Source organism: Hirundo rustica, chromosome 14 (assembly GCF_015227805.2).
Source record: "Hirundo rustica isolate bHirRus1 chromosome 14, bHirRus1.pri.v3, whole genome shotgun sequence".
NCBI lineage: Eukaryota > Metazoa > Chordata > Aves > Passeriformes > Hirundinidae > Hirundo > Hirundo rustica.
This window is the reverse complement of record NC_053463.1, coordinates 917,655-936,972: the sequence shown is the minus strand read 5'-3', so window position 1 is coordinate 936,972 and position 19,318 is coordinate 917,655. Positions and strand designations below refer to the sequence as shown.

General features: G+C 57.3%; 1 protein-coding gene across 4 annotated transcripts in view; it reads left to right on the top strand.

Annotated features, from left to right (window-relative positions):
- Positions 1-19,318, top strand: part of ARHGAP26 (Rho GTPase activating protein 26) — a 103,993-nt gene that overhangs the window by 25,239 nt on the left and 59,436 nt on the right. For all 4 annotated transcript variants that reach the window (XM_040078076.2, XM_040078075.2, XM_040078077.2 and 1 more), the window contains exons 10-11: positions 107-201; positions 7,003-7,081. In XM_040078076.2, coding sequence (XP_039934010.1) covers positions 107-201; positions 7,003-7,081 — 174 coding nt within the window. The remainder of the gene's footprint in view (positions 1-106; positions 202-7,002; positions 7,082-19,318) is intronic.

Genomic DNA, 19,318 nt, shown 5'->3' with positions numbered 1-19,318 from the left:
AGTTCCCCCCAGGTTTGAACCTGCTCGTTGCCAGCGGTGGGTGCTGGGGACAGGCCTGTGGTTGCTGGTTGTTCTTGGCCTCAGCTGTGATTCTGTCTCCTCTCAGGGGGAGGATGAAGCTGTCACCCTGAAATCCTGCACGCGGCGGAAGACAGACTCCATCGAGAAGCGGTTCTGCTTTGATGTGGAGGCTGTGGATCGGTGAGTGCTGCCAGGAAGCTCCCGGGGCTGTGGTGCCCGTGTGGAGGGGAGGGCTGTGCTCCTGCACTTGGCTTTGGGACAGCTCCTGTGCACTTCCCGTGTTCCTGCCCTTCAGTCACACCCCCGGGAGCGGAAGGCGTTGGTCCGTGGAATCACACCTTTTCCAGCCGGGTGCTCTGCGTGTGTTGAGTCGGTGCTTTGCTTTACCAGTCTCTCTGGCTCAAGTCTCTCTGACTTTAAGGGTGTTTCAGCACTTCTGCAGCCTCTGGCCACACAAGGTGAGAGTTGCCAGCCTGGAAGAGTGCTCTGTGGGAGTTGTGGGAGGGATGTGCTGCCTCTTTCCAGCTCTGGGTATGTGCTGGAATAGTGTCAGCTTTTCTGCTGGAGTGGCTGTTGCTGGCTCACCGTGGCTGGCTGATAATGGACCTCTGGCTCGTGCCTCCAGGCACTGTCACTCCTTTTTCCTGAAGAAGGGAAACACTTCTGCTGTGACTTATCACTCAGCAGCTGGACCGGAGGAATGTGTGGATTCAATCTCTGGCACCCAGGAGTGAGAGCTGTTAGCGTATCAGCATTGTGCATGGCTTACACGTATAAACAGGAAAGCCAGGCTGGTGCTGCTGTTCCAAGAGGAATTAGTCACTGCCTCGACTCTCCCCCCTGCAGAAGTTCCCGTGGGTCACAAAGGCCTGCTCCAAAGGCATGTTCTCCCAGCCGTGTGCCTTCCATGGTCTCAGAAAAACCCAAGTTCATTAAAGTGTGGGTGTTGAACGATGCTGGAATAACCCTTGGTGCCTCTCCCTGTCCAGCCTGTGCTTCGGCAGCGATGCGGTGCCAGCCCGTGGCAGGGAGGGCTGGGGGTGATGGAGCTCTGCCTGTGCTGGCTGAGGGATGAGATAACCTGGGGCTGCCTCCCACTCTGGAGCTCTGCTTTTCTCCAGAAAGCTCCAGTATTTCTGCTGACACAGGAAATTTTTTTTTTTTTTTTTTTTTGCTGTGCCCTGAGGATATTTTTTTATAATGTAAAAATCAAACTGAAAAATAATTTTCTTCAGCGTGTTCAGAGGCAGCTGAAGCTTCCCTTGATGTTCGGAGCCTGCCAGGCACGGGATCAGGAGCTGCTCCAGAAATCTGCAAGCTCCATGTAAATCACGGCAGGGGAATAGCACAGGAAGGGGAAACCTGAGGAATTTCTCCTTTCATGTACACATTCCCGCTGCGGGGATTGGCCTGAGAGAGCAGGAGAGCAGGGCACACCTGAAGGAAAAGGCCGGTTTTTCCCAATATATAGGCAGCTCTGCATTCTCTCGGTGTCAGAATTTGTCATTAGATGTTTAAAATCCCGGGTGTTCCCAAGATAAACTTTAAAGAGGAAGAGGAAAGAGCAGGTTTGTCCATGGGTGAAAGAGGCTGTGATGTGCCCAGCCTGTCTCCCTCTTCCTGGGGTAGGTCTGGGCGCCGCCAGGGCAGTCAGGGTGTGCTGGAGATTCCCCTGGCCAGGCTCTCGGGGCTGGGCTGTTTCACAGCTCCGGGACAGCCTGGAGGTGGCAGCCTCAGCCGCTGCTTCCCCACTCCGCTCAGAAATGGGCTTTTGTCAGCCCGGCGTTTTGGGAGCTCAGACAGCGCGGGGTGCGGGGCTGGAGCGCAGCAGCGACACCCCAAATAGCACCAGCTAAGAGCTGCTCCTTCTTAGGTGGGAAAAAGAAAAAAAAATGAGAGTTTTTCTCCTGTGAAGATGATTCAGCACAGGCAAGCTGAAAATCTGGAGCCTGGTCTGTTATTACAGCGTTGCTTCCTTGTCACAGAATCCCAGAATAGTTTCTGTTGGACCTCAGAACTCATCTCGTTCCGCCCCCTGCCATGGCAGGGACACCTTCCACTAGACCAGGTTGCTCCAACCCCCGTCCAGCCTGGCCTTGGCATTTACAAACAGTTCTGGTGTTCAGAACTGTAGCAAGTTGGAAGAACTGTATCGCGTTATTGCAACAAAATTAACCCCAGGATGGTGTTCTAGGGTCTGGCTGAAATAACCCCCGGCGTGCTGGGTACTGTGGTTCACTGTTAATGCTCTTTTGTCATTAACTGAGCTGGTTTGTGGTCTCTGCACATTAGGTCAGGTCTGTAAACAAGGTGAGCAGGGATGGCAGCCCGTGCCTTACACAATGAGCCCGGGGAGGAGGAGTGTCACTTGACTGATGACAAAGGCTTTGTCATTTAGGATAATGTAGGTCACTGCTCTGGGCCAGGAGCGAGCTGCTTCCGAGTGCCAGCTGGCTTCTGGGGGAGCAGGAGGTTTTCAGTGCGGGGTTTGGCCTCTCGGTGGGTGACGAGGGCACTGAACCCTGCAGGAGCCGGCATTGCCCTGGACTCTGCCCGGGTGAGTGCCACCACACCCGGTGAACCAGAGCCCTGGGGTCACTGAGGTGGAAAGAGACCCCCAACGCCGCAGAGTCCAAGCTGTGCCTGATCCTCACCCTGTCCCCAGCCCAGAGCACTGAGTGCCACCTCCAGTCCTTCCCTGGGCACTCCAAACCTCCCTGGCAGCCCCTCCAACGCCTGTTCAGAAATTCCTCCTGACAGAATTGGCACGGCGGCCGGACGGTCGGCATGGGGGGTGGGAGAGCTGCCAGGCACCTGCCAGGTGCTCCCCTGAGCAGATGGTTTTCCCCAGGAGAGCTGCTGGCCTCGCTCTGGGAGGGCGCTGGGCACACGCAGGGCTCTGGCTGTGGCAGGACCTGCTGCTCCCTGTCCTCTGCAGCGCCTCTCGCTGCGGTGCAGCCTGTCCCTGTCCTCTGCCGGTGTCACCTTTCCTGCCACCTTTAAAACAAAGCCTCGGGGGTTGTCAGGGCTGTGAGGGATGGGTTGTGACAGTGAGGGATGAGGGGGTTGTGACAGTGAGGGATGAGGCTCCTTCCCCTCGGTGGCCACGGGAGCCACGGTGGCCCCGGCCCCTGCGGGACGTGCTGGTGGCTGTGCTGGTGCTGCTCGGAGCTCTGCGTGGGCACCCAGAGCTCACAGGCTGAGCTCAGGCTCCGTTTCCCCCCTAATTCCATCTTTGCTCACCAGCATTTTGGGGCCACATCTGGCTGCTGGTGCCTGGCCCACGGCCGTGTCCGGGCTGCACTTCTCTGCCTAGGCTGGGACTGGGAGCATCTCTGTGCTCTCAGCCCAGCTCAGCCCCTGTTGTTATTGCACTCTTGTGTGTTTCCATCAGCAGTTTAGATTGTCTCGCTGTGATAAGCTGCTACAGCAGTTGGAAGTTCTTATCACTTTCTATTGCTTTCCTTATTTGTTTGTTTTCCTGGAAGAAGGAAAAGCTATTGCAGTTTCTCATTTTCTCTGTGTGCTTAGTCACAGCTCCTTAAGGCCAGGCCATTTGTCACAAAAGCTGAGATATTGAGAAAATTCAAATTTCCTGTGTGGTCTCATACGGAAAAATCTTCCATTTTTAGATTGCAGCATATTGAAAATATTCTTTCTTATTAAGTATTTGCCATGTTCTGCTCTCGTCTCACCCTCCTACACTCGCTTCACTTAGAAACTGATTTCTGCTGATCTCCAAATGTCCCTTCCCCTCCTCGTGTCCCAGAAAAAGGCACAGGGGTTTGGTGCCCGCAGGTGGAAATGTGGGCCGCAGCACCTAGGAGGGAATCAGCAGCTCCTTGATGTTGTTTGCCACAGCAGATTTGTGCATCCTGGGGGGCAGATCCAGGAGGGTGTCCCAGGAGTGTGGGGTGTGGGCTGGCTCCCATGCTGGGAGCAGGTGGGAGCTGTCCCCCAGCACAATCTGTATTTTCTGCGTGTTACCTTTACAAATAATTACCTGTGTAAGTGACCCCCGGGGTCACTTGTTGGCTGAGGGGACAAGCGCAGGTCCGTTTTGCCGATCTCTTGGCTCGGGAGGTGAGAGCAGGGTTTTGGCGCGGCGGGGTGATGGGTGGGGGTACGGGCGGGCAGGAGCGGGCTGCGGCAGGGGTGATCCTGCAGGAGGCTCCGTGGGGACGGTGCTGTGTGCAGGCAGAGTTTGCACCTGGCGCTGGCAGGAGGCTGCTCCAGTGCCAGCCGTCCGACCTGGCTGTGGGCACACGGAACCCCTGGGCATCCTCGGCCACGGCCGTAATGAACGAGGCGTAATGTGCGGGTGCATTTTAAATTTACGGCAGCCAGGAAGATGGCTCTGCTCAGGAAAGTGATGCAATGGGTGCCCCGGCAAATAAACACCGGGGGAGGAAATGCAGAGCTATTTGCAATGGAAATTGGGTTTGATTCAGTTTCGCAGCCCCTCCCCTCATGCTGTTAAAGAAGTTTGACTTTGAAGTGAAGCCCGAGGGGTTGTTATCTGCTCAGAGGCAGAGCAAACATTTTGCAGTTATCACCTCTTTGCCCTGTGCTGAGGGAACCTGGCACTCCAGATACCAGCACTGCCGCTCTGGGACCATGCTCTGCCTGGAGTCCAGGGCCCAACATACCCTGATGGAGGGTTTGAATTTCTCTGTTCTAATGTCTTGGCTAAAGAGACAGAAATCCCGGTATTTCCTTTCGTGTGTGTCCCTAGCTGAGCTAGAGCCCTTCCAGGGCTCTCTGACCGAGGTGTCTGTGCCTTCAGCAGCAGCTTGGATTAAAATCAGACCTAAGCCCTGGCTAAAGTGGCCACTGCAGCTCCCCAGGTACCAGGGGCTGCTCTTGAGTCACTTTGTACCTGCCCAGCAAGGAGCTTTGTGCAGTGTTTTGAACACGCTGGCTGTTGGATGAGGAGCCTTTTCCCTCTCAGATGAGGCGATGGTTAAGTGGTTTCCTCTTCCCTCCGAAGTGAGTAAACTTCCAAACCACTAAGCTGGTGAGTATTGACTGACTCACCAATGGGATTAGCAGAGATCAAGCACATTATGTCTGGTTTTTGGACCTGGGCACGGCCTCCACCGTGGGACAGTGCTGAGCTGCCGTGTGCGTGCTGGGAGCTGGGCTGGCTGGATGGGGAGTGGAGTTAGGGAGAGGGGTTAATCCTCGCTTCCTGGCCTGTGTGTGCCACAAGCAGCAGAAGAGGGGCCAAACCCACCTCTTGAGAGCCCCTGTTAAAGTTTAATTTTCTTACAGGCTCTTATCAAGGACCAAAGGGCATCTGCGGAGTGTTGGTGCAGCTCACGTTTTCCTGCTGAATCACCCTTGGGAAGTTCAAGTTAGGAATCACCCCTCTCCCCAGGCTTTATCAGGTTTTGGGGATTGAGAGCAGAGCCTACGTGCTCCGTGGAGCACTCTGCAGGCAGCTGGCAGCTCCCGAGGTTTAATCCCCTTTCCCTTCCCTCCGTGTGCCCCGCAGCGCTGGGAGCAGCGTTCCCGGCTCCTGTGCCATTCCAGAGCCCCGTGCTCTGCTGGGGTGGGAAAGCAGCATCAGAGGCTCTGTGCTGTCCCAGTCCCCGTGTTTGAAACCCCACGGGCAGAGAGCTCCAGCCGCCCCCTGCGTGTCCCCACTGCCAGGGAATGTGCTCCGTGCTCCGGCAGGAATTGCTGCTGATGCGCCTGGAAAGGGCCGGGGAGGGAGCGCAGCGCCAGGACAGACACACGGACGGGTCTGTCTGACTGAGCCCCCTTGGAAAGGCACAGGGCTGGGGAGGGGCAGGCTCAGCCAGCTGTGTGTGCTGGGATCCGGGATGAGCTGGGACGTGGAGATGGAAATCCCGGGAGCTCACAGCCAGGCACGGTGCAGTGACTGCCGGGACGTGGAGATGGAAATCCCGGGAGCACACAGCCAGGCACGGTGCAGTGACTGCCAGCCCCTGGCGTGGGATCACAGCTCCCACCCTCCGTGTCCCCACAGCCCCACACTGAGGCTATGCAAACACTCTGTCTTGTCAAATCCATCCTCACCTTGCTGGCCACGCTTAACAGAGCAGGTAATGGAGGTGTGACTCCGTGCAGGGAGAGGGTGGTCCAGGAGTGGACACAGTCCACTGAGGAGCGTGGAGGTGGCGTTGGCCCTCGGGCAAGGGCGGTGCCAGTGCTGTGCCCTGCTCCTGTGCTGTGTGAGCAGCACTCAGGCCTGTCCTTTCCTTCTCATTACTGTAAAGGAGCAGTCCCAGGGCTGTTTGCTGGAGGCTGGATTGCCAGGGCAGCTCGGGGCTGCTGTGTGTGTGACAGTGCTGGGGGCAGGAGCAGCCCTGGGGCTCCTGCACTGCTCCCCCCGTGAGGCTGCTGGAGGGGGACACGCACCGGCATCGCCTCACTGCCACTGCTGTGACAGCAGGGTGGGGACAGGGCCAGGGGACTGGCACAGCTACCAGGGCACGGACATCTTGGGGATGAAATGCTTTGCACAGCAGAAGGGCTCCATGAGCCTGGTGCTCGGGGTGGTGGTGAGATATGGGGGCTGGGATGTGTGGGGCTCCTGCTTCCTGGGTCACCATCTTTGGTCACCTTCCTGGGTCACCTTCCTGGGTCACCATCTTTGGTCACCTTCCTGGGTCACCTTCCTGGGTCACCTTCCTTGCCTTCTCCTGCAGTTGCACGGACGTGCTTCACCCAGTGCAGGTGAGCTGGCTGGCTGAGGGCCAGAGGAGGAATTTGGCTCCCAGCTCTTGCAAAAACCACTGGAAAGGTTTTTGTTAATTGTCGGAGATGTCCTCTGCTCGCTCGCTGGTCCTGGTCAGGACCTGCAGGGACCTCCATGGCTTTTGTCCTCCTCGCGCTGGGGCTGGGCTAGGGAGCAGCCTGTCCTCCTTCCCTCTTCCTCTCATGAAAGATTCATCTTGGCCACCTTCGCTTCCCGCGCCGCGGTTCGCTGACGCCGTGCCCTTTCTCTCGCAGGCCCGGCGTCATCACCATGCAGGCGCTGTCGGAGGAGGACCGCCGGCTGTGGATGGAGGCCATGGACGGCAGGGAACCGGTGAGCAGCGATTTTTGGCCAAAAAGCAGAGGAAATGGTGGCGAGCTCTGGGGAGCCCAGGGCAGGTTGCTCGCCAGCCGGCGCGGGAGCTGAATCCGCGGCGGCTCCTGCCTCCTGCCAAGAGAATCGTTTTAATCCCTTGGTTAAATATTTGAGGTAATACTGTATCTCCCCGTGCTTGGATGGATTGCTCGGAGGTGCGGCGGAGAGGAGGAGGGCAGGCTCTGCCAGCACAAACATGCTGCTCTGCCGTGCTGCAAGGAAAACACGGCAAAAAGAGCAGTGGAAGGAAAGACGCTGTGGATTTCCAGGGCTTTCGGAGTCCTGGGACGCCTTGGCGGCCGTTTCTGGGTTTGGTAGAGAATTGCACGTTTCGCGTGAGCGGAGGAGTGTGGCCCCTGTTCCCCGTGGTTGCTCCTGCTGTGCCAAAGGCTTCCTCACCTCTGGAAGGGATTCTTGAGGTTTGCAGAAAACTCATTGTTGTTAGTTTTTGTTTTGGAACGCGTTTGCAAACCCTCCTGCCAGCTTGAAGAGCGTTGGCTGGTTCTGAGCGGGTGCCCGGGGTTGCTGGGTCACGGTGTGGCCCGTCCCAGCTTCGTGTGGTGACTGTCCCGTGGCGCTCCTGGCACTGCCAGCAGCCAGGGCCGGTCTGTGGCCTCTGTGCCTGCTCATGGCCAGCAGCGTTTTGGGGTATGGAAAGAGGCCATGTGGAGAGGCAGAGCAGCCTGACAGCCCGTGTGGCTTTGGAGTGGGTGTCTGTGCTCTGGCAGTCGGGGCAGGGTCCACGCAGGGAACAGAGTGTCCCATCCCAGCACAGCCTGCTCCCACGGACTGGTCCTGGTTTGAGCAGATCCCGCCCCCCAAATCCATGGAAAGGTTCTTGTTTGTCAGGAAAAATGTTCACTGAAGCCAGGTGAGGCATGGAAAGCACATGCTGGGCTCGGTCAAGCGCTTGCTTTTGGAGCGTGCAGCAGTTCAGAGATGGGGAGGCTGCGTGTGGGAGGTGCTGCCCTGCATTTCAGGGAGAGGATTGTGTGGTGGATTACAGCCAGGTCCCAGCCTGGAGTCGTCGATCCATCAGGTAATTCAGGTAGGACGGGAGCTCAGGAGGTTTCTGGTCCAACCTCCTGCTCAGAGCAGGTTGCTCAGGGTGTTACCGGTCGGGAGCTGAGAGCATCGAGGGAGGAGAGGGCACAGCCTGCCTGGGCTCCAGCCCAGCTGCTCCCCTGGCCTCCTGACCCCAGGGCTGAGCCTCTCTCGTTTCAATTTACACCCGCCCAGAGAAGCTGTGGTTGCCCCATCCCTGGTCCAGATCCACGCTGGATCAACCTGGTTTAGTGGAAGGCGTCCCTGCCTAGGGCAGGGGGGAGGGCCCTTCCAGTTTAAACCATTCCATGATTCTCTGGCTCTGGGCCAGCCTCTGCTCCCTTTTTCTCTCATCTGTTGGAACGGGGCCCTTGTTTGGGAGAAGCAGCCTGCTCCTGACCCCTGGGGCAGCTAGAGTGGCACAACCCTCTCCAGGTGCCAGCTGTCTTCATCCCTCCTAAACGAAGCCCTGCCTTGATGCTGGTGGAACATTTCTTCATTTCTTCAGGAACAAATTGTGCGTTGGGTGGATTCTTGTGCTGCTCCCGCCTGCTCACCTGCCTGCGCTGCACCCCTCTGCGGGGAGCTGCTGTGGCAGGGACGGCAGAGCTGTCAGCTGCGATGGGAGCTGCAGGAGAGCGGTCCCAGCTGCGTGCTGAGCTGCAGATGTTACCAGGGGGCAGAGGCAGTCTGCAGAGGTGCAGACACGCATTTGGGGCGCTTGCAAAGAGCTGTGCATGCGAAAGGTTCTGTGGAGCAGCCAGGACAGGACTGCCTGGATGATCCCGTTCCGCAGTCTGGTTGTGAGAACTCTTTCAGAACCGCACAGCTCGTGGCGCTGCCTGCGCGCTGCTGTTCTCCCCTGCCGTGCCCATCCGCTGAGCTGGGGGCAGCTGGCTCACCCAGCGCCTCAGGGGTTGTGGCTGTGCATTAATGCAGTACCTTGTGGCACTTCACTGCCAATGGCTTGCACTGCCCTTCCAGGAGTGCGGTGGGAGCGATGGGAAGGCAGCCTGCGTGGAAACGGATCCAGGAGGCACTTTGCTGCTGAAGGTGGTGTGCGCTGACACACGAGGCGGCTCCTTGTCCTCAGTTATCTTCCTCCATCCATCAAAAATGCGGCTGTGGGCTGTTCTGTTTGGGTTCTTATCTTGCAACACCAGGGCGCAGCGTGTTATCTGCGTGTTACCTATTCCACAGGGATTTCCTTGAGCAAGAGATGAGGGTTTAACCCTTGCCCTCATAGAAATATCCATCCAGTGCTTCACTGTATTTCTGTAACCGAAGAAGCCTGCTGGAAAGAATGTCTGGTTTTCCTTTGATTTGACTGGAGGGCGTGGGGAAGGATTGGCACGGTGGGGATGGTAATTCCATGTGCAAATTCGGGCTGTGGGGAGATTAGCGCGGACTGGAGTTTGTTTCTTAATTATAATGAAAAAAGTAAACCCAAATGTCAAATTACATCTTAGCGAGATTTAAACGTAGAATGTGGCTGCATTAGCCAAGACATTTGTCACAACTTGAGGAGATTTACGCTGTGTCTCACAGCGAGAGCGGCCTCCAGACAGCTCTCATCACGCCGTTAACTCTTACCACTTGTTCATTTGGATAAAGCCCCCGTGTTGACTTTGGGTTTTCTTCCACATTGCAGAGGCTGGAAACAGGAGAAACTGCTAACTCCATGTCGGAGCAGTGGTGTTTGGTTTTGTTAAGACTCTCAGGATCAGTTTCTTATGGATTTTCTCCTCTGCTGATGCAGTTTGCAAATGTATATGGTGGAGGCCAGAGCGGTTCTGAAACTTCCTTGGAACCTGAGTCAGGAATAAAAGCTGTGCTGGCTGATGGTGGCTGTGCTGGGCTGTGGCTTTAGGAGAGGCACAAATTAGGCTGAGTCTTGTGGCAAAGAGCAAGGTAAGCATTTAGGTAAGGTTGTGAATGAGTGTGGAGGAGGAGGAGGAGGAGGAGATTCTGGCTCAGGAGGAACCTTGTGGCTCTGCACAAGTCCCTGACAGGAGGGGACAGCCGGGGGGGTCGGGCTGTGCTCCCAGGGAACAGGGACAGGAGGAGAGGGAACGGCCTCAGCCTGGCCCAGGGGAGGCTCAGCTCGGACAGCAGCAGGAATTTCCCCATGGAAAGGGTGCTCAGGCTTTTTGCCCAGGGAGGTTTGGATCCCCATCCCTGGAGTGTCCCAGGAAGGGCTGGAGGTGGCTCTGGGCTGGTGACAAGGCAGGGATGGGCACAGCTGGGACTGGATGGGTCACAGCTGAGACTCAGTGGTCTGGGATGGCTTTTCCCAGCCCCGGGTGCCGGGTGGGTGCCAGCCCAGCCCTGGGTGCCCGTGGCCACTCCCCACTAGATGGCAGCTGAGACCGGCCACTCTCGGCACCCGTGGCACGGCTCCCGCACCCCGGGCTCTGCGGGGCTGTCCTGGGCTCTGCGGGGCTGTCCTGGGCTCTGCGGGGCTGCCCTGGGCTCTGCGGAGCTGCCCTGGGCTCTGTGGAGCTGTCCCGGGCTCCTGGGGCTGTCCCGGGCTCTGCGGGGCTCTGGGGGGCTGTCCTGAGCTCCTGGAGCTGTCCCGGGCTCTGTGGCTCTGTCCCGGGCTCTGTGGCTCTGTCCCGGGCTCTGTGGCTCTGTCCCGGGCTCCTGGGGCTGTCCCGGGCTCCTGGGGCTGTCCCGGGCTCCTGGGGCTGTCCCGGGCTCTGTGGCTCTGTCCCGGGCTCTGTGGCTCTGTCCCGGGCTCTGTGGCTCTGTCCCGGGCTCTGTGGCTCTGTCCCGGGCTCCTGGGGCTGTCCCGGGCTCCTGGGGCTGTCCCGGGCTCTGCGGCTCTGTCCCAGGCTCTGTGGCTCTGTCCAAGGCTCTGTGGCTCTGTCCTGGACTCCTGGAGCTGTCCCGGGCTCTGTGGCTCTGTGGCTCTGTCCCGGGCTCTGTGGCTCTGTCCCGGGCTCTGTGGCTCTGTCCTGGGCTCCTGGAGCTGTCCCAGGCTCTGTGGCTCTGTCCCGGGCTCCTGGGGCTGTCCCGGGCTCTGTGGCTCTGTCCCAGGCTCTGTGGCTCTGTCCCGGGCTCTGTGGCTCTGTCCTGGACTCCTGGAGCTGTCCCAGGCTCTGTGGCTCTGTCCCGGGCTCTGTGGCTCTGTCCCGGGCTCTGCGGCTCTGTCCCGGGCTCTGTGGCTCTGTCCCAGGCTCTGTGGCTCTGTGGCTCTGTCCCGGGCTCTGTGGCTCTGTCCCGGGCTCTGTGGCTCTGTGGCTCTCTCCCGGGCTCTGCGGCTCTGTCCCGGGCTCTGCGGCTCTGTCCCGGGCTCTGCGGCTCTGTCCCGGGCTCTGCGGCTCTGTCCCGGGCTCTGTGGCTCTCTCCCGGGCTCTGTGGCTCTCTCCCGGGCTCTGTGGCTCTGTCCCGGGCTCTGTGGCTCTGTCCCGAGCTCTGTGGCTCTGTCCCGGGCTCTGGAGCTGTCCCGGGCTCTGTGGCTCTGTCCCGGGCTCTGTGGCTCTGTCCCGGGCTCTGGAGCTGTCCCGGGCTCTGTGGCTCTGTCCCGGGCTCTGTGGCTCTGTCCCGGGCTCTGCGGCTCTGTCCCGGGCTCTGTGGCTCTGTCCCGGGCTCTGCGGCTCTGTCCCGGGCTCTGTGGCTCTGTCCCAGGCTCTGCGGCTCTGTCCCAGGCTCTGCGGCTCTGTCCCGGGCTCTGTGGCTCTGTCCCGGGCTCTGTGGCTCTGTCCCGGGCTCTGTGGCTCTGTCCCGGGCTCTGCGGCTCTGTCCCGGGCTCTGCGGCTCTGTCCCGGGCTCTGTGGCTCTGTCCAAGGCTCTGTGGCTCTCTCCCGGGCTCCTGGAGCTGTCCCGGGCTCTGTGGCTCTGTCCCGGCGCCCCGGCCATGGCTGGATGTGCTCTGGAGCTCCGTGTGTGTCCCCTGTCCCAGCCCTGCCCCTGGTGCCACATCTTTCTGTCCCTGAGCTCCTTCGTCCCCGTTACCCGGAGGTGCCAGCGCTGCTGGTGTGGCGGGACAGCAGAGCCCAGCCCCGCATTCCTGCCCAGCACACCTCCCGCCTCCTCCTTGCATATCGCTTCTGGGAATCCTTTCTGAAATTGTTGTTTCGTTTTCCTTGTCTAATTATACAAAATAGCGAGAGATTTATTTCCCCGTGGAAACGTTGTCTTTTGAACTCACTCCAGTGCTCTCAACCTCGGCATTCCTGTTACTTTGGCTCATTCAAAAAATGAATCCACTTGAGGGACTTCGGTCCCGGCGTGGCTGTGGGGGGTGGACAGGCACCCGCTGCTCCCCTTCCCAGCCCCCTGCACTGCCCTGGGACTCCCTGGGGCCCCAGATGTGCTTCACCGTGTGAGTTCATTCCATCTCAGTTATCAGAGAGGGTAGAAGAATCCTCACCCAGACCTCTGTGAGCGCAGACGGTGTCTGTGGCCTGAGTTTGTGCCCGGGGAGCCCGTGGGCGATCGCCGTGTTCTCTGCTCTGCTCTCCCCGGCTCTGCTCCCTGCCTGGCTCTTCAGTGTCTCTGCTCACAGCCTTTTTCATGCTGAGCTTTGATTGCGCTCTCAGTCCCACAGACGTGTGTCAGCGCTGGGGAAAATATGGTTTTCTTGTGCACTCTGTCTTGCAGGTTCTCATGGCCTTCATCCTGCCTGGGTTTGTTTGCTGATAGCAGATTTCTTTTGTTGTTCTCTATGACCTGAGTCATTCCTGTTGCTGCTTCTCCATCTCCCCGTCTCTCTCTTTAGTGAACAGAACGTTTTTTCCCCACTCTGCCCACTCTTAATGTCTAAGTTTCTATTGTTTGCTGCTTCTCTTTGCCTCCAATCTGTTCCCCAATGCAGACAACCCAGTGAACTCTCCTGAACTGGAGCTCAGTCTCTCCGTGCTCTGGGAGCATCGGTGCCACCTCCCAGTGCGGGGGGCCGTGGTCACAGTGAGTCCCACTGGGACCCCTGCTCGGCTTTTTTTGCATCCCACAGCTCAAGATTCCTGCCCCCAAAAGTTCTTTGTCCTTTTTGGGGACAAGGTGGTAGCGGAGGATCCTCAGAGACGCGTGGTCCACGTCACGTTCCGTGTTGGGTCTCGCATCACGCGCTCCTGCCGCTGCTCCCTCCTTCTCCTCTCCTGTTTGGTAACCCTTTAAGCCTGTAATAGCGGTGACTTTACATGGAGTCTGTAAGCTTTTATTTTGCTTCTAAAGCACTTAAGCCAGTGAGGTCTTAAGCCTTGACTTCAGGCTTTTATTCCTGCTTCCAGCAACTGCAGCTTCAGAGGCTGAGGGCTCACCCAGCTGGAGTCACTGCGGCTGCCGGGGTTTGTCCTCTGCCTAAGAAGCTGTTTCAGAGAAAAATACTTAGAGAAGCATTGTAGATAATTTTTAAAAGAGAAAAGAGCCCTCTGGATTGCTTTTACGCGCTTAAAAGTGCAGTCCCACCCAGTTTTGGCAAGTTTGTGACCTCTTGTTCCAGCTGTGTTGCCGTGGGTGTCCAGGAGCAGAGCAGTGGCTCCTGTCTCTGGTGTGAATGCCTCATTGTTTCTGTAATGCATTCCTTGCTCTTCCTTGGGGCCTGTGCTGCAGAAATTGGCTACGGCAGTTTGGCTTTGCCTGGACGCTGGGGTGGTTGGTCCCAGGACAGCAGCTGGGTTTTGCTCTCCCTTTGGGAGATGTTGCCTCCGGTGGGGACGCGGTGGCGGCCACCCATCTCCTGTGTTGTGTCACTGCTGATGCCCCGGGAGGAGCTCCCAGGGGTCAGGGCTGGGGGTCTGAGTGCGGGTCCCGATGCACAGGACACGGCACAGCGCACATCTCCCCCCCGGGACACGCGCCAGCCCTGCTGCACCTGTGTTCCCGGCTTTGGGCTCCGGCGGGAGGTGAGCGTGGTGCTGGAGGAGGGTTGGGTCTCTGGGGCGCCTGGGGATGATCGAACCTGGATTGCAGCACAGATGTGGAACAGGACGGAGCGGCTGCTTGCAGCAACTTGTTTGTGAGCCTGGGCCCGGAGAGGTGAACCAGCCTCAGGGGAGGGCGCAGGGTGCTTGCATCCTGATTTCGCGTCGTGGTTCGGTAGGAACTTGCTGTCCACCCTGCAGCCGTGCTGGCAGCCTCAGCAGGGAGGCACAGAGCCTCAGCTGGAGTGACAGACCAAAGAGAGCACACTCACTTTCCTTTCCTCTCTTTATCACCTCTGCTTCGAGTTATTTGGTCGGGCAATTCGGCAAACACGTAGAAATTCAGGGAACAGCTCCACGTTGGGAGAACAAATTTCCCTGCCAATTTAAATAGACTATTAGAGTATTGTTTCCTACTTTAAATTAAAAATTAAAGTAAATGGTTCACGCTAGAATGACTCACAAAGCCAGCCTCTTCCATTATTTCCTCCTTTATTGGGAATCACATTTGGTTTTCAGCAGTGATTTACTGTCCTGCTGCAGCCCCACCACCGTCCCTCACCCAGGGGTTTGTCTTCTCCCAGATGCAGCCCCAGAAGGAAGGGTTATTATCAAACTCTTTTGTTTTGATAATTTTGTTTCTGTATTCTCCCTGTGTTTGTCATTCCTGGCAGATCTGTGTGTGGAGCTGGGCTCTGTGGGGGCAGGATCGGGAGCAGGAGCAGGGCTGGGATCAGGTGCAGGATCAGGAGCAGGGCTGGGATCAGGTGCAGGACTGGGATCAGGAGCAGGATCAGGTGCAGGACTGGGATCTGGAGCAGGATCAGGAGCAGGATCAGGGGCTGGGAGCAGGAGCAGGGCTGGGATCAGGTGCAGGACTGGGATCAGGAGCAGGGCTGAGATCAGGGGCTGGGAGCAGGAGCAGGGCTGGGATCAGGAGCAGGGCTGGGATCAGGGGCTGGGATCAGGAGCAGGGCTGGGAGCAGGGGCTGGGATCAGGTGCAGGATCAGGAGCAGGGCTGGGATCAGGGGCTGGGAGCAGGAGCAGGGCTGGGATCAGGGGCTGGGAGCAGGAGCAGGGCTGGGATCAGGGGCTGGGATCAGGAGCAGGGCTGGGATCAGGGGCTGGGATCAGGAGCAGGATCAGGAGCAGGCAGGCTGCAGGCTCAGGCCATGGCAGGGTGCACGTGGACGTGTCCCACGCTGCGTCTCAGCCAGTGTTTGTTGGATGGTGGACGTGGTGAGCGCTGGCAGCCCTGGGGTGGGGTACAGGCAGGGCTGAGGGTTTCCCAGGGAGGTTATGAAGTGTTGTGGAATTTCAGGTCCTGGCTGGAGAGGGATAAATGTGCTGCTGCAGTTTTGGAGAGGGACACCAGGTGCCTTTAAAGCCCCTTTGGGCTGGCTCCCAGGTCCAGGAAAGAACCTTGTGCCACATCCCAGGATTGGCCCAAGAAACCTCCGCAGCCACCCTGGGCTCACAGGGGTCTCTGTGGGAGAGGAGGGATGGGACTGTGTCCCCTCTCTGCCGCTTTCCCTCAGGGTCTATGCTGCCCCACAGCTGTGCAAATAGGGGATTGAAAGTGCTCTCAGCTCGGGGATGTCCCGGTCTTTAAAGCTCCAGGCCGTGGTGATTGAGCCAGTCCTGGCACGAAGCCACCAGCCTTGTTCGGAGCACCCGGGCAGTGTCAAACCTCCTTCACAGAGGAGGAGCGCCAGGCACGGCCGTGTTACAGTTATTTTAAAAATAAAGATGACACTGTCATTTAAAATTAGGCTGGTTTTGATGTGTTGAGAGCCCGTGTTCGTCAGCAGACGTTGGGAGGAGGAAGGGCGTGTGTGCTGGCTGGGGCTGGCCGGGCTCCAGGCAGAGCTGCCGGAGGAGGATGTGCAAGCTGTTGCTCAAGCATCCTAGAAAACTTGGGGGAAGCTTAGAGCAGTAGAAGTTTTCACTTTTAGTCAGTTATTTGCGCGATCCCAACATGTCTGCTTCGCTGGACACGCTCAAAAAATGCTGCTCTGGGAAACTTGAGGCGCTTTAGTTATTCCAAAAATGTATTTTGTTGGAGCGGCTGACCTTTAGCTGTGTTATTCCGAGGCTGCCCCGTGTCTGACACGCTCTGCTCCCCTTGCTCCCACACAGCCCCTGAGTGGCTGCTGCTGCCTCCCCTGCTCAGAGCGAGCCTCGGGAAGTTGGCAGCTCGAGCCAGGTGATTTTTCCCCCGTTCTGACCCAGGTGATGGTTTCCTTGGGTGACAAACACGGTTATATAACTGCGCTGAGCTAAGCAGCCCAGCTGGCTGGCAGGGAGCCCGGCTGGCCTCGGCTCCAGAGGCCCTTGGGAATGCCTGCACTTGTAATAAAATGTGGGCTTGTTTTTAATTAGATCCCTCCTTTAGCTCAGCTCCGAGAGAGAAGAGGAGCAAGACCCATGTAGAGGATCCAAGCCCCCCAGACGCTTCGTTTTTGGATCGATTTTTCTTTCCTGTCTTCTAATCAGGCCCGGGGTATGAGTTTGAAGCTGAAATTTATGTTGGAAAGGAGGAGCAGGAGAGAGGAAGGGGGGACACGAGGTGGGGGATGACTCCGACTGCGATGAGCAGTAGGTTGGGAGGAAAGGAAGGAAGGAAGGAAGGAAGGAGCTGCCAGGGTCCCTGGCCACCCTCTTCCAAACGAACAGCTTCGTCTGCATGACATAAACCAGCATTTCGCTGTGGGTTTCTGCTGCCCTGCCAAGTTCTCCACTTGGGAAGCAAGGCGTAATTTTCCCTCCCCTCCTGCTGCAGAGAGGTTTGCAGGCTGTGGGCTGGGAGAGATCGTACTCCAATCTACATCCTTCTGGCTCTCAGAGCAAGGAAGGTTATTTCTACAACACAGTGTAGTCTAGCTCTGAAAACCCTGCTTGTAGTATGAAAACCTGGCTCTCAGACAGAAATAGAACAGGGTTGATAAGGCAGAGCCAGAAACAAGGGCTGATTTCATCAAGGTTGCCAGGTGTCCTGCTTTTAACAAGGAAATAGGCTTTTTGTACATGAGCTTTGCTGGGATGCTGCTCCAGGGCTGTGTCCCAGTGAGGCAGAGCCACAGAGCCCAGGGCAGGTCTGGAGGGTCCTGCCTGCTGTGCCTTGTGCCTGACCCTCTCACTCTTCCCTTCCTTCTCTCCATTCTTCCTCTGAACCGTTCCCTGTTGCCTCAGGGACAGGATACAGGGCTGTGCCAGAGCTCCAGCCCTGCCCTGGGCATCCCTGTGCCCACGGAGAGCCCTGCAGGACACGCTGGGGACTGTGGGGACACGGTCAGGCACATCCCTGCTGTCCCAGTGGGGAAGGCATCAGGAGGAAGGGTTTGTTCCTTCTGTTTCAGGGCAGCTGAGGTGTGGAGCAGGGATGTGTAGGACTCAGCTTTCCCTGCCGGGCTGAGTCTGGGGCTGGGCTCTCTCTGGGAGCTCAGGGCTCTCTCTGGGGGCTCCGGGGTGCTGCAGACCCCCAGCAGCAGCTGAGTCAGTCAGAGTGGCCGGACTCCAGCTGGAGCACTGCTCTTCAGCCCGTTTGCCCCTATAAAAGGGTTGCAGAACACTCGTGTGCAATGTCTGTGCTCCTCCTGCCCGTGTCCTCCCAGACCGTCCCAGCAAGGGAAGCCTCTTGGGCTACCAGTTCTGAGGGAACAGCATATCTATTTATACCCCTTGGGCTTGTGCATCTTTTGAGCTGAAAGTGGAGAGGCTTGTTCCTGGCTGTTTGGAGGATTTCGGAATATGAATCACAAGGAAATTGCATAACACTGCAGCATTTCCTCCCATTGCTCTGGACCTTGCAAACACCACGCTCCCCCAGGGAGACCAGGGAATTTTGGCAGGACTGGCCCATTCTGAGAGTCCAAATGGAAAGTTTGGCTTGGAGGGAAGGTCCCAGCACCAGTGAAAGGAGCGTGAGGTGGAATCTTCCACGCCGGGGCACGGAGTGGAAATCCTTCTTTGATGGAGCTCTCCCTCTCTGCAAACCAGGGCTGCTGGCCTCTTGGTCTCCAGTGCTTTCCTTAAATCCCTCTTTCCTCTGAGTAGCTGGGTAATCCTTTCCTCTAGCTTTTAGCCATTGGGCAGAATTCCATGCCCAATGTTGGGATTGGAAGGATTTTGGTGCTAAACACCGTGCAGCCTCCAAGGGATGCTGCTAAACACCGTGCAGCTTTGGTTGGGCCATTTTGGATTTTAAACTTTAAATGAAACTGAAGGAAACTTAAAATGATACAAGTGCCATAGGAGATCACTGTCCGTGTCTTGTGGAGGTTAATGAACACCATGGGCAACAGCATGACCCCTGAAAGGAGGAAATAAAAATGAAATTGCTCAACATCATCTTTTTGTAGTTCCCCTTCAAGCCCCAGCTACTTCCTTTTCCTTTTCTCTTCCCACAGTCCAGTGTCCTCCCGACCCACTCACGTGCCCATTTGCTCTTTGCACGTCACGGGCGCAGTTTGTTTGGGATCAGGTTGGAAAACTGAGGGCTGGAATTCTTCTCAATTTATCTGTGCACAAGCAGAAGGTGCATCAGATGATGAGCAGGGGCTGTAGGACTATCGCAGGCTGTGGGTTGGTGTCTGAGGGATGCTCCAGGCTCTGGGTGTTGGCTGGTGCTGGCTGTAGGACTATTTTAGGCTCCAGGTGGTGTCTTTCAAAGGATTTCTGATTAGGAAAATCCCCAGCTGATGTCTGCATGAGCCCACAGCTCCAGTGTTGGGGTGTGTGGTATTGGCAGGACAGAATTCAGAGGGGCAGGAGCAGGGGCAGCACCTGCATTGCTGCTTCTGCCCAGGCTCTGGTCCATGAGAAGTTGGGGCCATGGATCCAGGAGCAAACGGGGCTGTGCTGGGGGGGGTGTGAGTGGGTGACCCCCAGCTCATCCCTGGGCTCATCCCTGGGCTCCAGGGGAGCAGGGAGCTGCCTCCTGGGCTGTGTGCTCCTCCACCACACCCTCGAACATCACAGAGCTCTTAATCATCCCTATAAAACCATTTCCTCTGCAAAACAGCATGTATTTGGTGAAATGTCTCACCAAAGGAAATAACTGGTTTTCTGATGAATTATCTTAAATATCGAGCTCATAATTGAGCATAGTGCAAGTGTCAAAGTAGTCATGAGTTGTAACTGCTCTCATAAAATCTGTCTTTCTGGATTACTTACAGATGCATCTTGGAATTTTTCAATAATAGCTCATAAAGGCCTCCTTAAAGCTTCCAAACAGCAATTATCCTGCAGGAATGAAGCAGTAGCTTCTGCTGAAAAAGAATT